Source organism: Plectropomus leopardus, chromosome 15 (genome assembly GCF_008729295.1).
Source record: "Plectropomus leopardus isolate mb chromosome 15, YSFRI_Pleo_2.0, whole genome shotgun sequence".
Lineage (NCBI taxonomy): Eukaryota > Metazoa > Chordata > Actinopteri > Perciformes > Serranidae > Plectropomus > Plectropomus leopardus.
Genome location: NC_056477.1, coordinates 17,437,267 through 17,461,729, shown reverse-complemented (window position 1 = coordinate 17,461,729; position 24,463 = coordinate 17,437,267). Strand labels below are relative to the sequence as shown.

At 39.8% G+C, this 24,463-nt stretch overlaps 2 protein-coding genes across 20 annotated transcripts in view; both read left to right on the top strand.

The window, feature by feature from the left end:
* dst (dystonin) overlaps positions 1–3,239 on the top strand; it is a 120,013-nt gene extending 116,774 nt beyond the window's left edge. For all 19 annotated transcript variants that reach the window (XM_042502032.1, XM_042502033.1, XM_042502024.1 and 16 more), the window contains 4 exons: positions 228–418; positions 638–748; positions 1,343–1,469; positions 2,161–3,239. In XM_042502032.1, coding sequence (XP_042357966.1) covers positions 228–418; positions 638–748; positions 1,343–1,469; positions 2,161–2,417 — 686 coding nt within the window. In that variant the 3' untranslated portion in view covers positions 2,418–3,239. The remainder of the gene's footprint in view (positions 1–227; positions 419–637; positions 749–1,342; positions 1,470–2,160) is intronic.
* Positions 3,240–5,796: 2,557 nt separating this feature from the next.
* zmp:0000000760 (collagen alpha-1(IX) chain) lies at positions 5,797–23,092 on the top strand. The gene is made up of 26 exons (XM_042502041.1): positions 5,797–5,875; positions 7,148–7,271; positions 8,854–9,247; positions 9,338–9,415; positions 9,506–9,601; positions 9,683–9,736; positions 15,378–15,431; positions 15,524–15,577; positions 15,660–15,713; positions 15,817–15,870; positions 15,951–16,004; positions 16,084–16,137; positions 16,524–16,577; positions 16,709–16,753; positions 16,836–16,889; positions 16,967–17,020; positions 17,112–17,165; positions 17,295–17,366; positions 17,452–17,487; positions 17,756–17,800; positions 17,890–17,922; positions 19,418–19,564; positions 20,077–20,253; positions 20,932–21,022; positions 22,516–22,593; positions 22,884–23,092. Exons 1-26 carry the CDS (start codon positions 5,797–5,799, stop codon positions 23,084–23,086), a joined length of 2,292 nt encoding a protein of 763 aa, XP_042357975.1. The 3' UTR covers positions 23,087–23,092.
* The last annotated feature ends 1,371 nt before the right edge of the window (positions 23,093–24,463 follow it).

Here is a 24,463-nt window from a genome sequence, read left to right as displayed (position 1 = left end):
CGTCTCTCCAACTTTTTTGGAATCTGGGTTTTAATATTCGTTGGGGTATAATGGAGCAGTACCTCTGACTATTACCAAATTACATGGTTATTTCTATCAAATGTTTGGGATATAAGGGACTTACAGAGGAAAATAAAGTGTTTACTCACATCATCATTAGCACAAAACATTAAAAATAATCCCATTTGTTTTATGCAATATGGCTCATTTTAAATGTCATTTCTCAGCTAAAGGCAGGACGAACATGGAGCTGCGAGAGAAGTTCATCCTCCCCGAGGGAACCACTCAGGTGATGGCGAGCTTCCGCTACCGAGGCCGGAGATCTCGGCCATCGTCCAGAGGAGCTTCTCCCAACAGATCCACCTCCAGTCAGAGCTGTGCGGTCCCATCAAACCCAGCAGTGACCAGTACACCCAAGGTGAGAGACTCGGCTCTGCTGTGGGAGCCAGCTCTGCTGCTGTCAGTTGATTGATTGATCACTCCCCACCATGATTTTCCTCTCATCTATCTGCCTTAGTTGATTTATTTTATTATTTGATCACTTCTAGTTTAATTTTTTGTGTTTCTTCCATCTAGTGATTCTGGTAGTTTTTAATTTATGAATCCATGTGTTTTTTGATTTGCCATTGTTCCCCAGACTCCCCAACACATAACCCGCAATTATGATAAGCCCTGGCTTACAAACAGCAAACCCTCCACTCCTCTTAAATCATCAGACTCCTTTGGGAGCCAAGGGTCATCCTCAGAGGTATCGTCATATAGTCTGGTCATTTACAGCACATGATGTGGGACGCTTCAGATTTATGACCCAACTGAAATCTACTGCGCAGTTATCGAAACAGAGACGAAATATGTAAATACACATTTTACCAGTAAGACTTGATAGAGCTCCTAGTTTGTAAAATGTGTATTTGTTAATACTATATATTTCTGATTCAGCTGATTTCCAATTTTATTCTGCAGACTTCAGTTGGGTCTATAAGCTCTAACTTCTCTGGTTACTAATGGGCTGATGGCTTTTTCATGTCTGACAAAAATGTCTGTGTCATCTTGATGTCAGTATATAACTTTATATGTAATCTGTGCATGTGTAATTGTTGGTTTAACATTAAATTCAGATACTAACTGCTTCTAAAAGAAATTCACAAGTTGTTGCAAAGATAAGGATGTGAAAGCTTTTTTTAATCAAATTTGTAACTAACTTAACAATGCTTTTTGTGCTTCCTTGTATAACTGATATACTTAAGTTGATAAGGATCATTTTCTAAAACACATTATTTATACTGTGCAGTTAACTGTCATTGACTGAAAAGGAAAGTAATTAAAGTTATGTCTTTTGCAGAGTACACCAGTTCAAGGCAGCAAATTACGTCTTCCCGGTTACTTGTCGGGTAAAGGATTTCAGTCTGGTGAGGAGGGAACGTTGATCAGCGCTGCTGTACTGAAAGCTCGGACACAGACAATAGGTGGTGAGTGGAGAGCGACTTCAGTGACTCTCAGCATTGCCAGATGGGAGTTGTCAAACAATTGCAGTCTTCAAAATATCATTTTTGAGGGAAATTATTGCACGCAAGTTAAAATGCAACACATGCTGCTTCTAAGGACATGCTATGAGTCCCACTGTGTAAAAAATTAATTAATTAATTACAAATAGAAAAGCATTTCTGCTCAAAATTACTCTTGTGAAATATCTTATTAAATAAGGAATGTTGGGGGAAAATATGCATGTTACAAGCTATTTAGACAGTGTGATTTCTAGATTTTGCTTGAGACATCTGGGCTTCTGTCCAATTTATTGTGTCATTTTTCTGTGCTGATGACGTGAGTTTTAGTTTGCCACAAAGCTGGAGAAGATGTGTACAGACTATATGTCACAAAATAATCAAATCTGGGCAAATTCTGGCATTTCACATCATACAGAGGGCAAAAGTAAGTTGTGTTAAAAAATGTGTTTGGCAGAAAATGTGCAATCCTGAGGTGTGTATTTATTCTGAGCTTTAATAATGGAAAAAAGTAAGCTAAAAGTATTACATTTTTTTATTTCAGAAGGTAAACTTCTAGAGTTGGTTCAATTGAAAGAGTAAAACGCCACATGATACCTCAGCTGTTCAAAATCAATCTAAGTAGTTCATTTATTCTCCTCCATTTGATCTCTTCTAGAATCAAGAAAAAATTCCAGCCGACCTGGAAGTAAAGCCGGAAGCAGAGGGAGCAGTCGCAGAGGAAGTGACGCCTCGGACTTTGACATCTCAGACATCCAGTCTGTGTGCTCAGACGTGTCCGAGACAGTCGGTGACTCGACCCGTGCGACGCCACGCTCTTCGTCCCGTCAGCACGGAGGAAAACCCTCCAAGATCCCCACACCTCAGAGAAGAACCACTCCCACGAGCAAACTGGCCAAGGGATCCAAGCGATAGTCAGTGGCCTTGAAGACAAACAACCCAGGAGCTAGTTTCACCCTAAACGGACACTGGAGATAAATAACTTAAAAAGACTGCTAATGTGTTGAGTGTTATTTAAATTGTTGCGAAGATGTAAAATATTCTGTTGAGAGGCAATATGGTTTAATATTTTGTGAGAATGGAACGTCAATGGCCTTGTGTATTTGTTTTTAATGTATTTTATTTTTTGTGAAAAAATGTCAAATTGTTTTTATTGTATTTTATTTTATTGATGCAAAAACCTGTAGAGGTTTGACGAACACTAGAAAACCCGGGAATGATTACGTCGTAGGGTTAGCTAACATTTCTAAACACACTAATGACGGGCAAGATGTGGGGTAGCGCTGTGAGAGTTACTGAATGTACTGTAATTTATGTTTGCTGATGTTTGGAGTATGGTGCATTATGGTACCATTTGAGGCACTGCAATTATCTATTTAAGTGCTATGATATACTGCCAACATGCATTTAAAGGGCAATGCAATATACTACAATAAACCCCAGTAAGCACTGCAGAAACCTTTGAAAAACACTATTTAAGGCAAGTAGCAGAAACCTCGTAATCATGAAGCTTTTAAGTCCTGTTTGTTTGTGAGCAGCTGCAGCCCCTGTTCTGTTTGACCACTTCACCGCAGTGTGTGCATTGACCTCGAAGAGGTGCCACTCCATGTAGACATTCTCTTGTGCATCCATGTCAATGTATGGTTAATTTCGGTAGAGCTGAAATTGTTACTGTAACATTACTTTGTAATAAACCTGCTTGCAGAAAGCCACCAGATACTGGTGTCGACCACAAAATCCTCTCTGCTCTGCTGCTTTTAGCTTTTTAGGAATTGAGGACGTTTCTCGGATTTTAGGATGTGTCTTAGATTTTAGGAGGTGTCTCAGATCTTAGGGCATTTCTAGGCTTTTTTGACATTTCTAGGATTTTAGGATTTGGCTCAGGAGCTAGAGATGGTTGTTGACTATTAGAAGATTGGTGGTGTGATTGGTTTGAGTCAAAATATTCTTAGGCAAAATACAAAGCCATCCAAATTCCTGCTGATGGCTGTGAAACAGGTGTATGTGTGAATGTTATTTTTTTAAAGATTTTTTTTTCTGCATTTTTTGCCTCAAATTGATAGGACAGCGAGATTGACAAGAAAGATGGAGGAGAGAGGGGGATGACATGCAGCAAAAGGGCCACAGGACAGAGTCAAACCCCAGCCGCTGCAGAGGCCTCAGGTTATATGAGACAAACACTCTACCAGGTGAGCTAGAGGTCACCCAGTTTGTGAATGTTTAAATATGAAGGTCGCACCTTGTATGGTAACCTTGGCCACTAGTGGGGTGTAAAAGCACATTAAGTGGTTGAAAGACTAAGAAAGCACTATACAAGAGCAAGATCAGTTTACCATCTGGCCCACACTAGGTTGGGTGGCCCGTTGACTTTCACAATGAAAATAGACTGATTCACTCTGGGAATTATTTTTGTGCTTTGCATGTAAAAAAGATGCAAAAGTGTGTAAAAGAGATCTAGGCTAATTATTTCTATATTAATTATTGTTTGTTTATTACTGTCATTTTGCAAAAGTGGCCCCCAAGCAACACAAGTTGATCATCCCTGCTCTAGGGCTGAAATAATATCACACCATCAGATCAAAATTTGATTCTTCATTAATATCTGTAAAAACATTATAAAAACATTCCCTCAACTGCACTTTGTGTTTAATGCTAAATTTGCATATGTGATGCATTCATGCTAAGATGATGTGTATAATATTAAAACTAAACTATGGTAGCATATAACTTTAGTACAGCCTCACAGAGCTTCTAACAGGGCTGTAAACTTTAGTTTTTTTTCTCCTCATCACTGTTTCTCGCTCTCCCTTGCCTCTGTCTTTTATGCTGCTGAACAAAAATAATCTGATAAGCATTAAATTTGATGTGATGCAGGTTTTAAAAAGTGGAAAGCAATTGCTTGATAACTGGACAGTTAAATCAGAAGCACTTATCTCCTGTAACCATATGTTGAAGCAGTTCTTTACTCTATATCTGTGTTATTCTGTGGTCTTTTCCCACAGTCTCCTGTGGCCTGGTTGTCAGACGCAGCGTGGAGGTTCAGATCGAAGGTGTGGTCTCCTCCGGGTGGAATGTTTGCAGAGCATCTTGTGTTTAGCTGTGACATACTACATCTTTCTCTCAGTGAGACTCTGCAGACGGTGATATACTGTCTTCAATGAACATACACTAAAAACTGAGTGACTGTTTTTTAAGGTAATTATTGACTAATTTTCTACAACAGTTCCTACTAAACTTTTCTAACTGTAGGCGTGGGCGTGTAGAGATGTACAAAAGCTCTGCACAGTAAAACAACACTTTTTTTAAAAAAAAAGCTGCATTAAACAAAACTTCCCAAAAGTAGAAGCTTATTCTTCAACATTACTGTTGTTTTCTCCTTTCAGTAGCAACATGAATTCCCTCGTATGTTGCATTTCCTTAATGTGCTGACTCAGTTTACTGGACTTGAAGTGTCTGTAGGTGTAACTGGCCTATGAGAGGAGACAGATCCCCTGGGGACCAAAGGTGGAGTGGAGCTCAGGGGTCAGGCTCCTCTGAGACCCAGAGCCTCCAGTTTGAATGGTCCTCCTGTTCAGCTCAAACACTGGGCCGCGGATGGCACTTTAGAGCGGAATATATCCTCACACCAGGGACTGGAAAAGACCCATCTGCAGGAGCCCCGGGATTTAGTTTTTCAGGAATATGTGAGTAATGACAACACTTTATTTAAAATGTCTTCATTTTTACATACATTTTGATAGATATTTCGGTTGTATATGATGTTAAGTTGCCAGTCAAAAGGAGGACAATGTGGTTTGATCAACTGTGTATGTTACCAAGTGGTTAGTGTGACTAGTTTTCTCTAATTTGGAAAAAAAATGAAAATGTTTGCATGGATGACTCATTTCAAAAGACACAAATTTTTATATTTCTTTAGATTGCTCTTAAAAAATATGATCAAATAATCTTAGTAGTCAGAGAAATATATAATATATAAATATATATATATATCAATATATAATATATGTTAATTTTCAAAAGGCTTAAAAAGACAATTTCACTGGTATTTATTTGATGAACCAATATGTTAGGCCTAGAAATTCAACATTACATTTATATTTTATAGTTTTTTTCTTCACTCTTTCTAAATCTTAATAATTGACGAACAGAAATATATAGCTTTCAGGACAAATTTGACTTCCATCTCACAGCCAACTGTACACTCATGTATCAATTAATCTGATTTATTAATTTACAAATTTATTTAATTGTTGTACTGCAGGCACTTATAGCCTCCGACTTCAAACATTTGAAAATGCCAGCCTCCAAAGAAATGCTGGTGTTTGCCGCACTCTGTGTCTTCCTGGGACTCACCCAATGCCAAACGCTGCAAAGTAAGTTTTACTTATTTTTTCATTATTATTAGATGACTACAGCATAATTTTCCCCACATAAAAATGACACCAACACTGGATCATTATGCACACAATATGCTGGTTCTGTGATTGGACTTGTTAAACATGCTGCTGCCAGATTTTCAGATAAATACATTTAATAATAACTTTTATAATCTCATACAGTGTATCATATCAATTACGTTTGATCGTTTTCCAGGTTTAACACTGTACTACAGTATCATGACCAATAGGTGTCAGTGTTTATCAGTTCACAGTCCATTGTGCCTCTACAACAGTCGGCCCAGAAATCGACTGTCCTGCTCACTGTGCCTACGTGGACGCTTAAGGTTAAGAGGTCATCCTGGGGTTAAACTGTGTTCAGGACCCTTTGAAGTCCTGAAACTGAGTCTAGATTTCAAGGAGGGGGTGGGCAGGGAACACATCAAACTTTAGATTTAGAAATATGTGCATTTCTCCCCCACAGCCAATTAAAACATAAAGTAGCCACTATCTTTTATTTTGAGAAATTAAAGACATTTACACAACAAACTGATGCAGAAAAAGGACAAATTTTTGCATAAAAATTCACCAGATTGCAGGAAATTACGTGTTTGATGCTCACAGTTTTCTGACAGAGGCCCTCATATCCCCCCTTCCATATGTGCTCCCCCTACTGATGAAACCTGTTTCTACCTATGGGCCACAGATCAAAAATACAGAAATAAAAGGAGCAAAACTGAGGGAAAAAGTCCCACTAGTAATGGTTTTTCAATGTTAACTCCTGTCGCTTTTAGGTTGACTTTAATATGTATTGTTGGCCTCTTAGCTGTAGGCTAATGTGCAGAATTTAGTAATAGGCAGGTGATTTTGCTGAAAAATCTCTCTGCATACTTAAAGTCTTTTTATCAGTAGCAAATATCAGGGGTCTTTTTCTTTGTTTTTTGATTTACTAAAATCCTAAAAATTGTAATCAGAATCTTTCAGCTGTTTTGGCCCCCACATTTAAACCTCAAAGGAAACTCTAACGCCACGCTGATCTCATTCAAACTGCAGCACAAAGTGTCCAGTGTTTAGAGTCCAGTACCCAAATCCACCCATGAAAGAAAACAGCCTCCGAGTGTTAACGGCTTTCATAACCTCATTGCACCTGTGAAGAGATGGCATTATTAATTACAATGAGTAACGTAAAAAAAAGATTTAGAGGCAGTCTAGCACCTTTGATGTTGAATTATTGTGACGTTAAACTGATCTCTGTGTTTGTGCTGTGAGGTTTTGACCTGCTGGAGGAGTTTCGTGTGCCTGAGTCGAGAGGAGTGAGGATAGTGGACGGTTCTCAACCTGAGGCGGTGGCCTACCGTGTTAACCCCTCTATCCATCTACGGAGGAGCATAAGGTAAAGTGCTAGACTTCATGATCCCAGTTCATTTCAATAGAACTGGAAAAAATATTAAAGAGTAACTTAACACTGCCTGAAACTACTTTTCACCTGACTGCAGTGATGTCAAGTGTACTCCTGAGTGTTTCAGTACGAGAGAGTTTAGAAAAGAATGGACATAGCCACCATGGTGTCACCAATTGAGTTATAAATTCCCATTTTCAAGCATTCAGTTTGGCTTTTTGACTGTCACTATCTTGGATTTTTATAGCCAAAAGTGACCATATTTGGATGACCATATATAGGCAGCACAAGTGTAAAGGGGGTGGGGGCGGGGGACACAGAGAGGAGGTGACACGCAGCAAAGGGCTGAAGCCAGAATTGAACCCACAGCTGCAGTGAGGACACAGCCTCTATACATGGGGCAATCTGCTCTATCCACTGAGCCACCAGGCACCCCATAAAGTTTGACATTTTAACATGGAGGTCTGTCGGGATTGACTCGGTTTTGGAGCCACCCTCAACTGGCCATTAGAGGAACTGTAGTTTTTGTCACTTCTTTATAGGCTTCATTTTTCAGCACCATAGCGTGCCGCATGGTCAGAAACCTACACTCCGCTATCACTGTTAGGTGTGGTTACAGGTGCAACCAGAACACAGCAAACATTGCTTTTCAACCTGGTGTTGAGTTACTCTTTAAAGGGTAACTTAACACCAGGCTAAGAAGCAGTTTTGCACCTGTGACCACACCCAACAATGATGTCACAGGGTCCTGGAGTACGCCTGTGCATCGCTGCAGCACGGCAAAAAGTTAAGGCACTAGAGGTCTGCAAAAACAGGTTTCATTTTTATTTGATTCTCATTTGTGAGCTTGCACGTCCACTTTTAAATGGTCTCTTTGACATTTTGAAAGTATTAGACACTTGACTGGAAAATTCTAAAAGTAAACACTGAACAGTTTGAAAGTGTTAAGTTATCTAAAAGCTTTAGGTCTCTCAGAAGTGCAGTGATTGAGTTTTGAACCATGCAACATGTCTGGATCTTTTGTTAGTGGGACTGCATAAGCACGCTGGCATGCTCAAACAAGATGGTAAACATGGTAAATATTAGAACTGCTAAACAGTCAGCACCTGTCTTGACTTTGGGCTTGGGTGTAAAGACTTGAGACTTACCAGCGACTGCAAAACAATGACTTGGTCCCACTCATATGCAGCTAGCTTTTAGTTCAAAGCACCATAGTGGCTCACAGAGCTGCTAGCATGGACTCCCTTTCCTTGACCTATCATACTCTGATATTGAAAGCAGCATTGCCTTTTGAGTTCAGTGAAAATGTGCTTTGTTCAAATTAAAGAAACAAAGAGTGTTTGTCTGCTAAACATCGTACAATCAATAAAAGGTTTCACAAAAATATACAAAGAAATGTGTCATATGCTAAAGTGGAATTTAAGCATAAAATTAAAGATGCTTTGTTTCTACTTATTCATGTTCATATAAAATGAAAACCTAATGTTCCCACAAAAGCCCTTAAATGTTGTTTTGTTAGAAAAGCCGCCTTTCTCTGATGATAGCCAGATCTTAAAACCTCACTCTCTCGCCACAGCGATGTGTATCCAGATGGACTTCCCTCAGACTACTCCGTCATCGCAACATTTAAGGTGACCAAGGATACTGCCAGGAAATCCTGGGACCTGTGGCAGGTCAGCGACCCCAATGGACGAGAACAAGTCGGCCTGCGTTTTCAGGGTGATACACGCTCTTTAGATTTCTTCTTCACCAGCCCCCATGGGAGCCAGATGCTGAGGACCTTTCATGGTGTGGAGAAGTTGTTTGATGGAGAGTGGCACAAGTTGGCGCTGAGTGTGAAGGGCAGCCAGGTGAAGCTGCTGATAGACTGTGAGGAGGTCAGTGTGGAGTCAATTGATGAGCCGAGGCCAGTCATCCACCGAGGGTACACCTCCATCGTCAAGCGGGCTGCAGGAGATCGCTCTGTGTCTGTACGTTCACAGCTTGGATTTTTATATATTTTAACCTTCTTTGATTTGAGATACAACTTAAATACTCATATATCTCCTGTCTGTTACTAGGTGGACCTCCAGCAGATGGAGGTGTCATGTGACCCAGAGCAGGCTTATTCAGAGGGCTGCTGTGAGCTCTCCAGTGTGGTGAGTCAGCTCCTGTTTAACATGGTTTTAGTCCCTCTGTTGGAGTGTGTGTGTGTATGGTTTTAATACTTGCCTCTGTGTAAATTGCAGTGTGGGGGGTACGCAGAAATTGGACTAACAGCTGGAAGAGCGTCCTGCAAGTGTATGCATGGACAACCCGGCGTTCAGGGACCTCCCGGGCCAAAGGTTAATGCACAGTAAATCAGCTGAACATATTGATAAGACAAGTTGAATCTGTGTTGACACATTTTTTTAATTCTTCTGCAGGGTCACAGAGGGCTTCCAGGAAAAGCTGGAGACCAAGGAAGACCAGGAAACTGGGTAAATAAATTTGCAATATGTTTCTCAGTCATGCAAATATCCGGCCTTGTGTTACACTGGATAAATGGTGTTTACTTGGTGTATTCTTGTTTTTTGTCTTCATGTTTTAAACATCTATTAGTTGATTCTTCAGAGCAGTATAAGAATACACTAAAAGAAACACCAAAAGCAAAGGCAAAAAACAAAAAAACAAAAAAACAAAACTGTGTAAGCAGAGAAACAAAAAAACAGCAAGACAAATAATAATTGATTTAAAGACACAAAACAGGACGTTGGTGGTGACATGGAAAAGTAAAAAAAAAAACAGTAATGACATGAGTTGCAGGTCATTGACATATGATGCAGTGGTACATTTAACCCGTTAAACGCTTAAATTCAATTTTCCAATCAGATTAATGACCAGTTACCAGATTTTCTGGAAGAGTTTCTCCCTGTTTGACCTAGTGAACCTTATTTTCTCCAAATGTACAACATTTTTACTTTGTGTATTCTTAGCATTAGCAGCATCCCCTTCGTCTTGCTGCAGCCGGGTCACCACAAGAAAATGTTTGCATTGCACATTTCTGCAAACCACAAAATTTCTGCAAAAATGTCACAAAAAAGCATTGGTTTTACTTAAACATCACTGCTTTTCCTGATATGCCCCAAAAACTGGATATATTTAGCCCAAACATGGTCTTTTCTTAAACAAAACATTTTTCTGCTCAAACCTAATCACAGAACTGTTAAAAGTAAATTTTCAAATAATAATAATAATAATAATAAAGTTTTCACACTCAGAGATCATAAAATGGAGTACAGTAAAATACACACTTAACTACACACAACATTATTCACACATTAAAAGCAGTTTTGAAAAAGTGAGTTTTGATCATAACATGCATATATAACGTATTCATGGTTTGCCAAAATGTACAATACCTACATTTGTTCTGACAAATGTGTTGCTTGCTGTACAATAAAGAGTTAAACTGAATAGTGGGTGAGTGACATTGTAAAACTTTTATCCGTGAGACAGCAGTGAAGCTGTGGAAAATGGCAGCAGGAGTACAACTGAGACACGACAGGATGGAAACAGATCTGGAAGCAGAAGCGCTTAGCGATAGTAAACATAGAGGCTCCTTTCATAGTTTGAAAACTCGTGTCTGCTTTGCAAAAGATTGAAGAGGAAGCCAAGATAAACACAAACCAATACAGATGTGACAATAAATTTGTTTTTGTTGTCCTGAAATAGTCTTTTTGCTCCTTAAAACACAGGCCCTGTTTAGAATATAGGATTTAACTCACACTGGCAGAGGATCATAGGATTTCTAATGGTTTTGCTTTTCCATTTGGAAGACACAGAGCCAAATGTAATGAATCCCACACACACAGGAAAACCAGGCAGTTGAGCAATACCCTCCAAGTGTCTGGTAATGAGTGGCATTAGTGTGCTTTACTTTTGTGTAAAACCTGTCTCTTAAAGTGTTTTTATTTTTGTGGATAGGGCTAATTAATTCCCCAGAGGAAGACTAAATTGTGAAAGAGAGGAGAGGTTTGAGCAAATGATAATGAACAAAGTATCCCGCAGCAGGAGCCGCTTACACATGCATCAATGAATGAACGCTCACATTTGTATCCTTCAGGGAGCCGCAGACGTGATTATTTCCACTTTAAATTTATGACGTGTTAATCCCTTTCATGCTTAGCAGTCGGTGTTACATTGGAGCAGATCTGAGGGTCTTTTAAAAACAGTCCTGAGCACATGTGTTTAAAGAAGGAGGATTATTTTTTTTATATGTGATCGTTTGGCGTTTAACATGTCCTTTGCACTCAAGGAAATCCCCCACGCTGCCTGAGCAAACACATGTACGCCTCCAGACCCACGTACATCCAGAGCACATTTCCAGAGCTCTACATGCTACATATTCATGTCCTGAGTTGCAGCTGTAGCTCATCTGGGAGTAAACATCTGTCTTGAGTAACTCGTTAGAGTTTTGACCTCCTGCCAGCTTGTGAATCACCGAGCCCCAACATGTTTATCTCCTCCCCTGCTGGCATCAGTGGAGGGCATTTCCTGGCACAGATATATGAACTGTCCATCTCAGGTGGTGGGTGGTCTTGTGTTCGTCAGAGCTATACCGCCTTAGAAACGTCGTAAAGTTCACGGTCATGCCTCTCGCCGCACTGTCGGCCTTCTCTGAGGATAACCTCACCCAGCTGACACTGCGTAAAGTTAGGTGAGATGGTCACATAAACTGACAACACAAAGGCATCCTGGAACTTCTTTAATCTGTTTGTTGACTCAGTGAAATACTGCCAACTGGAAAAAACTTCTTCTACTACCGAGGAAGTCTGCATCTGTACAAACAATACTGAGCCATTTTGTTGTCTTTATGACTAATGTTTCCTAAATCGTCTTGATCATGCTTGTGTATATTTTCCACTAATAAGAGTGTGCCCAAAACTTATCGGCCTACCACGTTCACATTTTAAACCATCTTCATTTTGTCACATGATTTTTACAGCTTATGTCGAATAGTTTGACGGTTCTGTGAATACACTAATATTCTTGCAGAGAGATAAGACGTCAATACCACTTTAATATGTGTAATAGCAAACAGCCAGGGCTGCATGATATGAAGGAGATCATCATGACAGAGACTGCAAGATGAGTCGTGATTTTAGTTGGAGTTGTTATTTTTGTGTTTTTTTAGTTTTTTGCTGTAAAAAATATTATGATGTGATTTTTTGTCAGGGTCTGTACCAAAAAAACATCAAATTTGAAATATGATTTGTCACGCTGGCTTTTCTGTAGCACTACAATGCTGATTTATAATGATATGTAATGATACATTTTACTTTTATATTGAGTAATATTGCACTTTCGCTAATATTCTGACTAATTTTGCAGTCCTATTAACAACCAGGAGATGGTTAACAATAGCTTAGCATAACGACTGGAAACAAGGGGAAACAGCTAGCCTGGTTGCCTCAATCCAGACCTTTAGATCCACTCACGCCATTGAGTTGACATATTCATCTGGCATCATGACAAGAAACAACGTTTTTTCCTTTAAAAACAATCCGATGCAGGGAAAATTATTATTAGCCAATCATCAGTATCACTGATCATCATCATAATCATCAACCATTGTTTATTCAGGGAGAACTTGACCGAGCATTAAGCTCTTTTACAGCAATGCCCTGGATTCGTATTCAGTTGGGCCAAAGGGATATACAACATATGATAGCAACAAATTCAACAAAATAATAACAGCAATGGCTATCAAAAGTCACAAATTGCAATAAATCATTACAAAGGATGAAAAAGGTTAAATTGATGGGACTAATGTCATCGTTAAGCTGTGTGCCAGAACCAGTGAGGAGTAATAACAATAATGGCGACTCCTGTTGATAAAATAGATGCTGCTATCGAGGCAATGTCTGTTCAGTAGGGCTGGGTAATATATTTATAGTATATCATTATTATGATATGAGACTAGATATCATCATAGAGTTTAGGTATGGTGATATTGTAAGTGTCTTTGTTTTGGTTTTAAAGTTTGCATTACAGTAAAGTGTCATTTCTTATCTGACTGCTATAGCATTTCTTTAATTTATCTTATCTTTGACCACTTAGTACTTAAATCCACATCACTGATGATTATTTGTGACACTCTTATTGCGTAAATATTTGGTAAAATCGCCAATAGCCAACCCTATTATATCATTCCAATGTCAATACCTGGGTATGCAGCCAAAAATATGGTGATATCTCCATATCGCCCAGCCCCACAGTACTGCCCATATTTATAGTTTCTCTTAATTTTGCTCCAGTCTTAGCCCTGAGTGTGTTGGCAGAGTTATTCATCAGTTTCCATCAGTTTTGTCCTAACATGCTGTTTGGAGGGATCCTTTGGATTCTTTGAAAGAGGTGCAGTGGTAGTTGACAAGGTGGGTGTATTGTTAGGTGGATGGTTAAGTTACCGAGGAAGAAGCGGGTGTGTTCTCTATATTCCAGTGGCTTTTTGGCTGATAGTTGGGTAAACCCATTTGTCAAGTGGTTTGGAGCAGGTGGACTCAAATGTAGGAGATGTCAGGCAACAAGACAAATCACTCTTTATTTCAGCGAAACAACAACCGAACATCACTCAACCAAATCAAGGATCCGACAAAGACTGAAAATTAGGACTGCGTTCAGATCCAACAAAGCGTAGCAAAACATCTCTCAAAACATAAACGGCAGTGTGTGCCAATTGTGTTACGCAAGTGTGCTGACCTAATGTAGGGTTTAATTCAGTTAATTTCAAAGGGCTTTTGGACATTGAAAACATATATTCACATTGCCAAAGCAAGTGTTAAATGTAAACATAACGTGCAAGCACAATAAGTGAAGATCTAGACTTAGATATGTATTCATATACGTACATGTTGTTGCTGATTGGGTAAGACCTCTGACCCTCTCAAAACAGGAGAAAACATACAAAGCCCTTTGCACACCGTTTCAAAGCAACATGTTCAGTCTAGAACTTCAGCAAAACAGTGTGAAATGTTCTGAGATTGAACAAGCCCCAGCCCTTAAATACAAACTAGTCTAACGATGAAGTGCAGGTGGAGAAAAAGGTGCGGAGAAGTTCAGGTGAGGGAAGTGAGATGACGAGGCAGAAGAACAGACAGAGAGCTGATGCTGTAACAAAAACTGTAACAAGGCTGATGCAGGTCAGGTGTGCAGATGGGTAAATGGGGGGAAAAGGCAACACAGGAACACAGGAGGGGAAAAACACAGCGAACAAAAACCCCAAAATGACTACACCCTTTTCATGACGATTGAGCCCCTAACCGATTTTCTGTCATTATATGATAGACAATAAAGTTTTCTGAATCTTGAAAACGGAGTGTAACGAGTTGACAGTTCTGTCTGATATCCGGTGACTAAAGACAAATGCAGCTTTTTCAGCACTTTCACCAACTTTGGCCACATTGCCATTTAATCAAAGTGTAATAATAACATACAAAAAATAGACTCAATAGAATAGATGCGTCCATTGGAAGCTCTTTGGAAAATATACCTCATTATTTTAAAAAAAACTGTAAAAACACTAATGTTTAGAAATACTATTTTTTGGTTTTATAGACGTTATGCTGATCAGTTTATTGCCCAGGTGCAGTGACTTCTTGCAGTCTTGTTCTCACTGTCATGTTTTTTTTTATATTACATCTTACACAACAAGTTGTGACTTACTCATCAATGAACTTTAGAGGTTTTGGTAGGTGTGTTTTGTCACCTTTAAGTGCCATACTAGCTGTTTCCCGCTGCTTTACATTTAATGCTAAGCTAATCTGTCCTGGCCTGACCTTTATATTTACAAGTATCAGAGGGGTTCTCTCATTTCTTTGTTTACGGTCTGTCTTACCACGATGACTGCAGAAAAATCAACAGCTAATTTCTAAGAGTTTAACTGAGGATAAAATGCTCTCATGTCTAAACAGTTTCTGTGTCTGATGCATCCAGAGTTAAATCTCCCTGAAGTTGTTAGTGTTGCTTTTCTCTGTGGAAACAGTCGCTACCGTTTACATTTTACGCTCTATTTCTCAGGATGATCAATTTACAAACAAAAAGCTGCAGTCTTGTTTGTGATTGAATCGACTTGTCTTGTAGGGGATACGGGGTAACACAGGAGACTACGGCAACATTGGCGAAACTGGCCCAAAGGTGAGATCTGCCTTAAAATGCTCCTATCTGGGTTACACTTCAGTTTGGCTCATTCTCAGAACGCATTAATGAAAGCTTACACGTGTCCTCAGGGTGAAGAGGGAATCAAAGGCGAGAAAGGAATGAGAGGACTCCGAGGCCAAGTGGTAACTCATCAGACTCAGATTTAATCATTTTCTTTCCCCTGAAATGATAAAAATCTGTATTAATGACATGTTGTGTCAACAGGGAGACAGAGGTCCTAAGGGGCTGAAAGGATTAAGAGGGGCAGCGGGATTCAAGGTAACGCTGGGTTCAGCCTTTTATTGGACATAAATAAGGCTAATGAAGTAAGAGACTTTTCATTGAATTTCTTTGAAAAACATTAATTTTGACATTGTTAAAGGGAGTTCGTGGACCACCTGGAGACATCGGAGAGACTGGGGACCCAGGAGAAGTTGTGAGATGACCTTTCAGACACAGTTAAAAGCTATTTTTCAATTCAATTATCATATTATTAACATTTTGGCCTTCTTTAAGGGTGCTAAAGGCGAAAAAGGACATGAAGGAATCCCTGGATTTCAAGGAGTTAAGGTATTCATATTTCCTTCCTTTCTCAGTCTTCTTTTAAATCTGAATATCATTATTTGATTCCATGCTTTTATTTTTCAAGGGAGAAAGAGGGAAGACTGGTGCAGCTGGGCGTGCTGGGCCCAGAGGAAAGCAGGTGGGTTGTTGTGGGATTCCCATTTCCATAATCCAAGTTGAGACGCTCTTAACTCTTTATCCACTATACCTTTGAAATCCCCCTCATGTGAGCGCACAGGGCCAGTGAATCATTTTTAATGCGGTAAAACACTGGGATGAAGCTATGTTTTTGGCTTATGTGCCGTCTCCATAAACAACATTAGTTCATGTGGCTGGATTTTGGCTGCGATCTGAAGGCCTGAACTGTATCAACATAAGTTGGTGAGTCACTGAAAGAAGAGCCCCCAACCGCAACGATAACCTACTTTATTGTATACGAAGGAAATCTCCCTGGTTCAGCATACTGAATAAAATGTGTTGCATTATAATGAATAACTTATGCTTCTTCAAATGATGATTTGACAGGGAATTGTGGGAGATCCTGGGGAGAGGGGAGCTTCTGGAGGGAAGGGGCAGCCTGTAAGTATCACAAACTAATCACAGTACTGTTTAAATGATGTGCCGTCTTCATACAAACATCTCAAATATTTTAAAGTGCATTATTTCAAACTTATTTTGAGCTTTTTTTTTGTCCACACTTGTGAAACTAGGGGATCCCAGGACTTGTGGGCAGAGCTGGCACCATCGGACTGAAGGTTATTCACAACTGACACACGAGTTCTTGCATACGCTCCCAAATCATGTCTCTGTTTTATAATTATGATATTGTTTTCTCAGGGCATTATCGGAGATCCAGGCTTGCCAGGCAGAGACGGTGATCTAGGAATAGAGGTATTATATTCTGCTGATAACGATATCTTAATTAAAAGCGCAGGCCTGTTATTATAGGTGTCATCCATTCCTCACAGGCTTATCAAGGACCACAAGGTCTCAGTGGAAAACTGGGGCGAAGTGGAGCAAAGGTAACTTTCTGATCTTGTTTGTTTTTGTAAATAAATGTATAATTGAGTTGTTTTTGGCAGATTCATTTGTTATGGTTTGGGTCTTTTACAGGGAGAGAAAGGCCCACTTGGGCCAGCGGGAGAAATGGGTCCCCAAGGCCGAACTGTAAGTCATTTTTTCAGAAGACAAGCACATAATACATTTTGTTCGTAAAGTAGTTTGCCATCTTAAAGCAAAAACGACAAAGAATAAAGCAGCCCCTTAGGTCGGTTTAATAAATGTTTTATTCTCGAGGGCCCAAGAGGTTACAAAGGTTCTGCGGGGAAGTCAGGAAGACCTGGATTTATCGGCCCGCCGGGACCTGCTGTAAGTGCTCCAGATGAATTTTCTGAAATCTTCCAAACACCAGTTCATTTTCCTCAGGCCATTAAACCATGTCATCTCTTCACAGGGACACGTGGGTGTGCCTGGAAAACCAGGGCCCAAGGTAATACATCTTCATCCATTAGCCATTAGAAATAAAAAATGACGGCCAAATCACCATTTAATGCCACAATTGGCTATTCAGGAAATATTTGAGCTGAATGTTTTCCGAAAAACAAACAAAACTTAGACGATAAAACTTACTTTAAGGATATGTTCATTTGATAAATGCTGTGGCTTATCAGCAAATGAAATATCCATCTATGCAGGGAGCAGAACACCTGTGAAAATTTGATATCTGTTATTATTTATTTTTCATTTGCCTTGTGCAGGGTGACACAGGAATCCAGGGAATCCAAGGAGTTAAGGGTGGACAGGTACTGCCTTTAAAATTTAATCCTCTGCTTAGCATTACATCTTCTTTGCATTTTTTTTCTAACATCAACATAAATGTTTCTTTTTTTAGGGGGGGAAAGGAGTTAAAGGCCCAAAAGGAAAGGTGAGCTGTGACTCTGTTGTTAGAGCTTTATTGACAAATACAATCATTTTTTTAACACATACTGGCAATCAAAAGTCATGGTGCACCCTGTTTACCTCCATGAACGGATAGGTAAGGGTATTTAAATAGGTGAAATCCTCTGATTTAAAGATCAAGCGTGAAGGATTTAGTAGCATCTAATGGTGAAGATGCAGAACTGAAACTTCTCCCGTGTGCCAAGTGTGTAGGAGAACTGTGGTGGTTGACACAAACACATGAAAATGTGAGTGGCCCTATCTTGGTTTCCCCCATTCTTGGCTACTGTAGAACAACATGGCAAACTCCATGGAAGAGGACACACAACAATTCTTATTTTCAAGTGATTCTAAACCAATGAAAACAATGTTATGAATATTATATTAAATGTCTGCCAATAAATACTCTTAAATCCTGCACACTGGACCTTTAATTTAAATTGTAACTTGGCTGTGATTAGTTGGGTCCCAAACAGAGCAGTCATGCTGGACTGTAAACATTTTATGCTACATTCATCACATTCTGTTTAAATAAATGAATTAAACCTTGATTGCCCAAAGAGGACTTTGCTTTGCACAGTAGAGCATAAAAATATCAAATATTACACCAATAACAGCATATCATGACACAAATATTTTTTAGAAAATAATAAAATGTCATACTGGGAAATTGTAAAAGGACATCAAGTTCAATTGATAATTTGATTCGATGCATCTTCTAGTCTAAATCTTGGGTGCTGAAGGTAAGCATGCATATTATCACCATAGAAGGCGCAGCAGATTTGCAATGACCTTGTGGGCTAGATTCATGGTGTAGGCCTTCTGGCTTGCATGTAAGTAATAATGCACATTGGTTCCCCAGTTAGTTATCTTGCCACCCACTTTAATAACACTGTCCAGTTTGTTCTTGTTTTGTACATACAATGTCCACGCCCAACGCTGAGTGCAAAAGGTCAATCACCTCCAAATGACTATCAGACAGTATCAGCACATTTCTGTCCACACGAAAACTTCTTAGTTTTAAAAGTACAGACATTGTTTGACCTTGCAAACTGAATAGTGAAATAACATTCCAAACATATTCAGAGCATCTGTAGATGTGATGAGAGTAGTTACACCCACAATTGCACCAAAATGAATATTGCACATTTCGCAAGTGTTTTCCAGACTGGATGTGTTTAACATGAACATTTACTGTTTGTTTATGCAGTTGTGTATTTCTCTTCCATTGCAGGTTTTTCAATTTTCATCTTATTCTGTTCGCATTTCAAAAAATGACTTCCATTTTGCATTGAATGTACCTTAACCTCTCAGACTGTGTTGCATGTTTGTTTGCTTAACTGTCGATGTGACTTTGTTCGCCACTATGCTTTGTTGTCCACATTACATAGTAAGCATGTTAAGCGGTTCCTGCTGTTTCCTATTGTATTGTGATGGATGCAGTGTCTGTGTCCTGCTGATGTTGTTAACCTGCTCTGTAGGTTGGAGACAGGGGCGAGCAGGGTCCTCAGGGAGGACGGGGGAAGCGTGGCCCAGCAGGCCCACCTGGACGCTCAGGCCCTGTCGGAGTCAAAGGAGTTCGAGGTGAAGGAGGACCAGATGGCTTTCAGGGACCCCCGGGCCCTCCAGTAAGTAAAATACAAGCCTTTGAATGTTTTTTTTTTTTGGCGGATACTACAAACATTACAGCGCTGCAGTACAGTAGTGCTGCTCATCAGTTTCGACTGTAATTGACACTTCATCTATCTGTGAATGATGGCACAGAAACAGCAGAGTAATCATTAGCACCAGCAATTACGCTGACTGGCACACACACACACACACACACATACATGCGAACATGAATAATAGGGGACTATCTAAGTGTACTATCCAAGAGGGAACCTTTATTAGCAGTCATTTTAAAAATACAAAACTAGAATTGAAAATTTACTTTTGAGGTCTTCTTTCACAATATTACTGCAATGCGGCTATAAATCCATAATGAGCCTGGGGAAATATTGTTGGCTTCATTTCTTTGTTGCATTTCCTCTGGGAGGCAGCCATTGCTCCAGCATGCCCCGTCCTGTAACACTCCTCATTACATGTCCCACAGTTGGGTCCCTTCCAGTGATGGATGTGGTAATGATTTATTACGCAGGGCCCGACCCTCTCCCCCCAACACGTGATCGAGGTTTGTAACAAAGTGGTCCTGGAGCAGATGTCCACCTTCGCCAACTCAGTGAAGAGGACGTGTGCTGCAGTTTGTCCTCTGTATGGGGACGTGCCCATGGGTGCCCCTGGTCCCGCCGGACAGAAAGGACCCCCAGGACCTCCTGTGAGTTTTACAGCTTGGGTGTTAATTGTACAAGGTTTCAACTCGCCTCCTGTAGACCTTTACGTGAGACACACTGTTACAGTCTCCATACATTATTCGCCTTTGTCTCCCTGACTGAGTAAAATGCAAACACATTGTGAGGGTCTGGCTGGACTAAGAGAGCTGAAGTATTTGGCAGAAAAGCTTGGAATGAAAACATTACGATTTTCCACGTCTCCATGCGGACAAATAAGGAGTCACAGACTAGACACTTGGTCTGTGTTGAATGGTTTTTGGAGAGTATCAAGGCTGTCGTTGGATTGGAAAGCCTTTTCCACATTATTATACAGTGTAGCACCGAATCATGTTCCACTACTTCTTTAATCACAACGACTCTCAGGCTGATAAATGCTCTTGAAACCATGACTGTATAAAAATATTCCACTCTATTAGATTATGGCCAGCAAGCCTCATGTTGTGGCATTTAATGCCAAACCAAGAACAGTGATGAACCAGTATAGTACAATGTTTTCCCAACAAAGTATTATATAATCTTCAAGTAAATCTTGTCAGTTTTTGAGCTGGTCAGAGGTGAATGAAACCTTGATTCATGACTCAAAAAGAACACCTGAGAAGAAACAAAACATTTCAAGCACACAGGAGATTAACGATGTGTTTTCTTATTGATGATGTTGTCAGGGTGACCCTGGTAATGATGGTGCTGATGGAGAAGTTGGCCTGCCGGGATTCTACGGAGAAGCCGGGGAACTTGGACAAAAAGGAGAAACAGGTGTGAAAAACAAACCTGACAGATTATATTTATGAATATGATGAAGACCAAAACTATAATTCATAAGTGCTTGTTTTGGGAAAAACAGTAGTGAAAAAAATTCATATTCTTTCCTGAAACCTGCAATAACTGATTTTTTTTGGAGCCACTTAGGGCCAGAACAACAAGATGTAAGCAAACCACTAACATATTCCAGTTTATTTACACATCCAGCAGAGTTGGAGCAACATTACTATTCATTTAGTGTCATTTTTTAGGCTACCTGATGAATGTAAGTCCAAAATTTACTCTCACTTTCTTTACTTTACTTTCACTGTCTTCGACTAAATGCTCCACCAGGTTCACCAGCTAGTGGCTTTCTCTCTCTTATAGAAGTACTTCACCCACAAAATGATCATTTGAATATCAAATATTCACCTTTGAATTTGTTAACATTGCAAAGAAATCCTTGTACTCTTCGCATGTCTCCACAGTGAAAGAAGAATCCAAAAGTGGCAAAAATGTTGATGAATTGAGGTCATAGGGGTCCACATTTAACAAAAGCATAACTATGTCAAAACACTTTTTTAATACACTCTTGCACAACTCGTGCAGTATAATCCAAGTCTCATTTATCCACTCGTATGCTCAGTACTTCATGCAGCTGTCAGTGTGTGAGACTGTTTATGTAGCAGTGATTTAAATCTTAATGTTTCAGTTAAAACGCATGTCTGGGAAGCACTGAGCATACAACTGGATAAATGAGACTTGGATTATACTGCACGAGTTGTGTGAGAGTTGATGTTGACGTAGTTTTGCTGTTGTTAAATGTGGACTCCTGTGACTTCAACTCATCAAGAATTTTCTCTTTGTTTGGATTCTTCGTTCACTGTGGAGAGAACAACATTTTTTTTTTTCACAAATTCAACACAACATGCGTTGAGTAAATGATATACAAATGATCATTTAGTGGGTGAAGTATTCCTTTAAGTGACAGTATAATCAGTATTCTATAGTCTGGCATTCAAAAGTAAATGGTGCAAAATAATAAGTACAGTATTTCCCTCTGAAATGTAGTGGAGTAGAGGGCTTGTGAGGTCAGACTCTAGTGAAGGCCATTTTAAAATTGCAAGTTATTACAGTGCTGAACAAAATGTACCTCTTTCCACCGTTGGAAAGAACACACTTGACTCCCTTTAATCATGAACCGCACTGTACGAAACCGCCGAGTCAAATACAGTTAAAAATCGAAGGCTAACGTGTACATTCTCTAATTTATGGTCAGAAGCCTGAGTGTGATGTCACACTCATGCCACATTCCCGTGCCAGGTCAATGAAATCGAAGAATATTTACAAGGTGTTTTAAACGTTTATTTAACAATGATCTCAGTAACACATATGGTCTTTAATCAACATGTACTGCGTGTTCCTGAGTGGAGCTCTCTCCTGGGGGAATTTCGGCCTGTGTGCTGTCGAGACCAATGTGTGTGTCTGTGTGAATGTCTGGCTCGCAGGTGACCGAGGAGAGAAAGGTGATAAAGGACCCAAAGGTTATGGCCCCCCTGGCTACTTTGGAGACCAGGGACCACCAGGTATATACATATTTAAATAATTAATATTGTTTGATGAATTTGCTTAAAATGAGGCATTAGTGAATGTCCACATCTGGGCGTCATTTTACAAACTATATTCAGCTGAGTCTGTGCTCCAAATCCCAGGAATGGGAGAGATGTGTTACTGTAAGAGGAGTGTTATGTGCCAAAAATGAAACAATTTTTCTCTGTAAATCCTCTGTTCTTGGAATCTCTGAAGTAGTCTTAGTCAGCTAACTGAGCAGACTGAGAGGCCTGAAGACTAAACAACATTTTTGTCTCAATCGTAGGTCAACGTGGACGTCCTGGCCGAGCCTTTAATGGACAGCCAGGGAAGCAGGGTGAGAGGGGACATGTGGGCCGGCCTGGACTCAGGGGCCACGCGGGTCTCAGAGGACCTCCAGGTGTTTGTGTCACCTCTGGGTGTGCTCAGCTGAACTCCACCAGCGGGACACCTCAGCCTCCGCCGCGGAGGATGAGGAATCGCCCGTAGAGGAAAAAAAGAGGCTTTGTGGACGTTCAATTTAATATTGAGCTTACAGGAGGAAAACATGGTTGTTTTTGTTAATATGTTCAAATAAACTTAAAATTTTCATGTAAATATAAATCTCATTTGAAACGTGAACTGAACTTCTGAGAAGACGAAGACAACATCTCTGCGATTCCAAGGGTAACAAAATATATTTGTATAAAAAGACCATCTTCATATGATAGTTTTATTTAAACTGATTTGACAAGTCTGAGTTGTCTTTAAACATCTTTTCTTTATAATAAAAATCCAAAAATTATACTGATGTTAAGACCTTTGTGTAAAAGCCTGATTACCTCCTCTAAGGAGGTTACGTATTCAGTTCATTTTGTTTGCCTGTCAGCAGGATTATGGCCCCGACTTTCATGAAACTAGGTAAACGGGTGACGTACAGGCCAAAGAGGAACCAAGTGAATTTCGGTGCAGATTGGAATCACAGGGCGATCTTTTGTTAACATTGTGAGATTTTGGGGGGCATTTGGCCATGGCATAGTTATCCGCTCTCAGAGTGCCCTTCTAGTTAAGGTTTGTGATTCTAGTTATATCTGTCATGGCATTTGAGGGCTATTGTCATTACTAGAATGTAATTGATATATTAATCTAAATCATATACAGTATATAGAGAATTTGTGTACCCATAGACTGTTTATAAAGATGGAGGACAAGTCTCCACTTCCTCCCACTGCACCTAACTGCAGCCAAATTGTCCTGGTTTCGGCTGCCGACGTTTTGCTTTGGTTACATCGTCTGGAGCCAGAATCTGTGCTGTAGTGATCTCTGTGGTACTGAGTTCCCGCTGCATACACCTGTTGGATCAGTCGCAAGCAGCATTGTTGATAGCGAGCACACCAGTTGAATGTAGTACTGCCAAATTCAGGGAGACAACATTGAAGATGTATTATAGTAGTGAAATGAACATTCAGTTTAAGGGCAGCAGCTCTGGTGGACATTTCTGCAGCCAGCATGCCAACGGCAAAATTGCAAGCTCCCTCAAAACGTGTGTGATATTTTAGAGTGGCCTTTTACTGTGACCATCCCAAGGCCAGTATGGGTGAGGTTACTCTTGAAATGCAATAGGTTACAGATTACCTTGTTAAAATGTAATAAATTAGGCTTCATAATAATTTTAATTATTTAATCAGAGTAATGTAACTTATTGCATTTGATCACTTGTCTAACACCTGATTTAAAGCAATAAAGCTGAAAAGACCTAAAACATACAGTATAAGAGGGCATTACTGCACGTGGAAAGGATGGAAAGCAACAGAATGTTTTAGTCAACATACAACCTCTTTTACTAAAAATCATATCATATCCAACATTTTGATTTGTAACTAATTT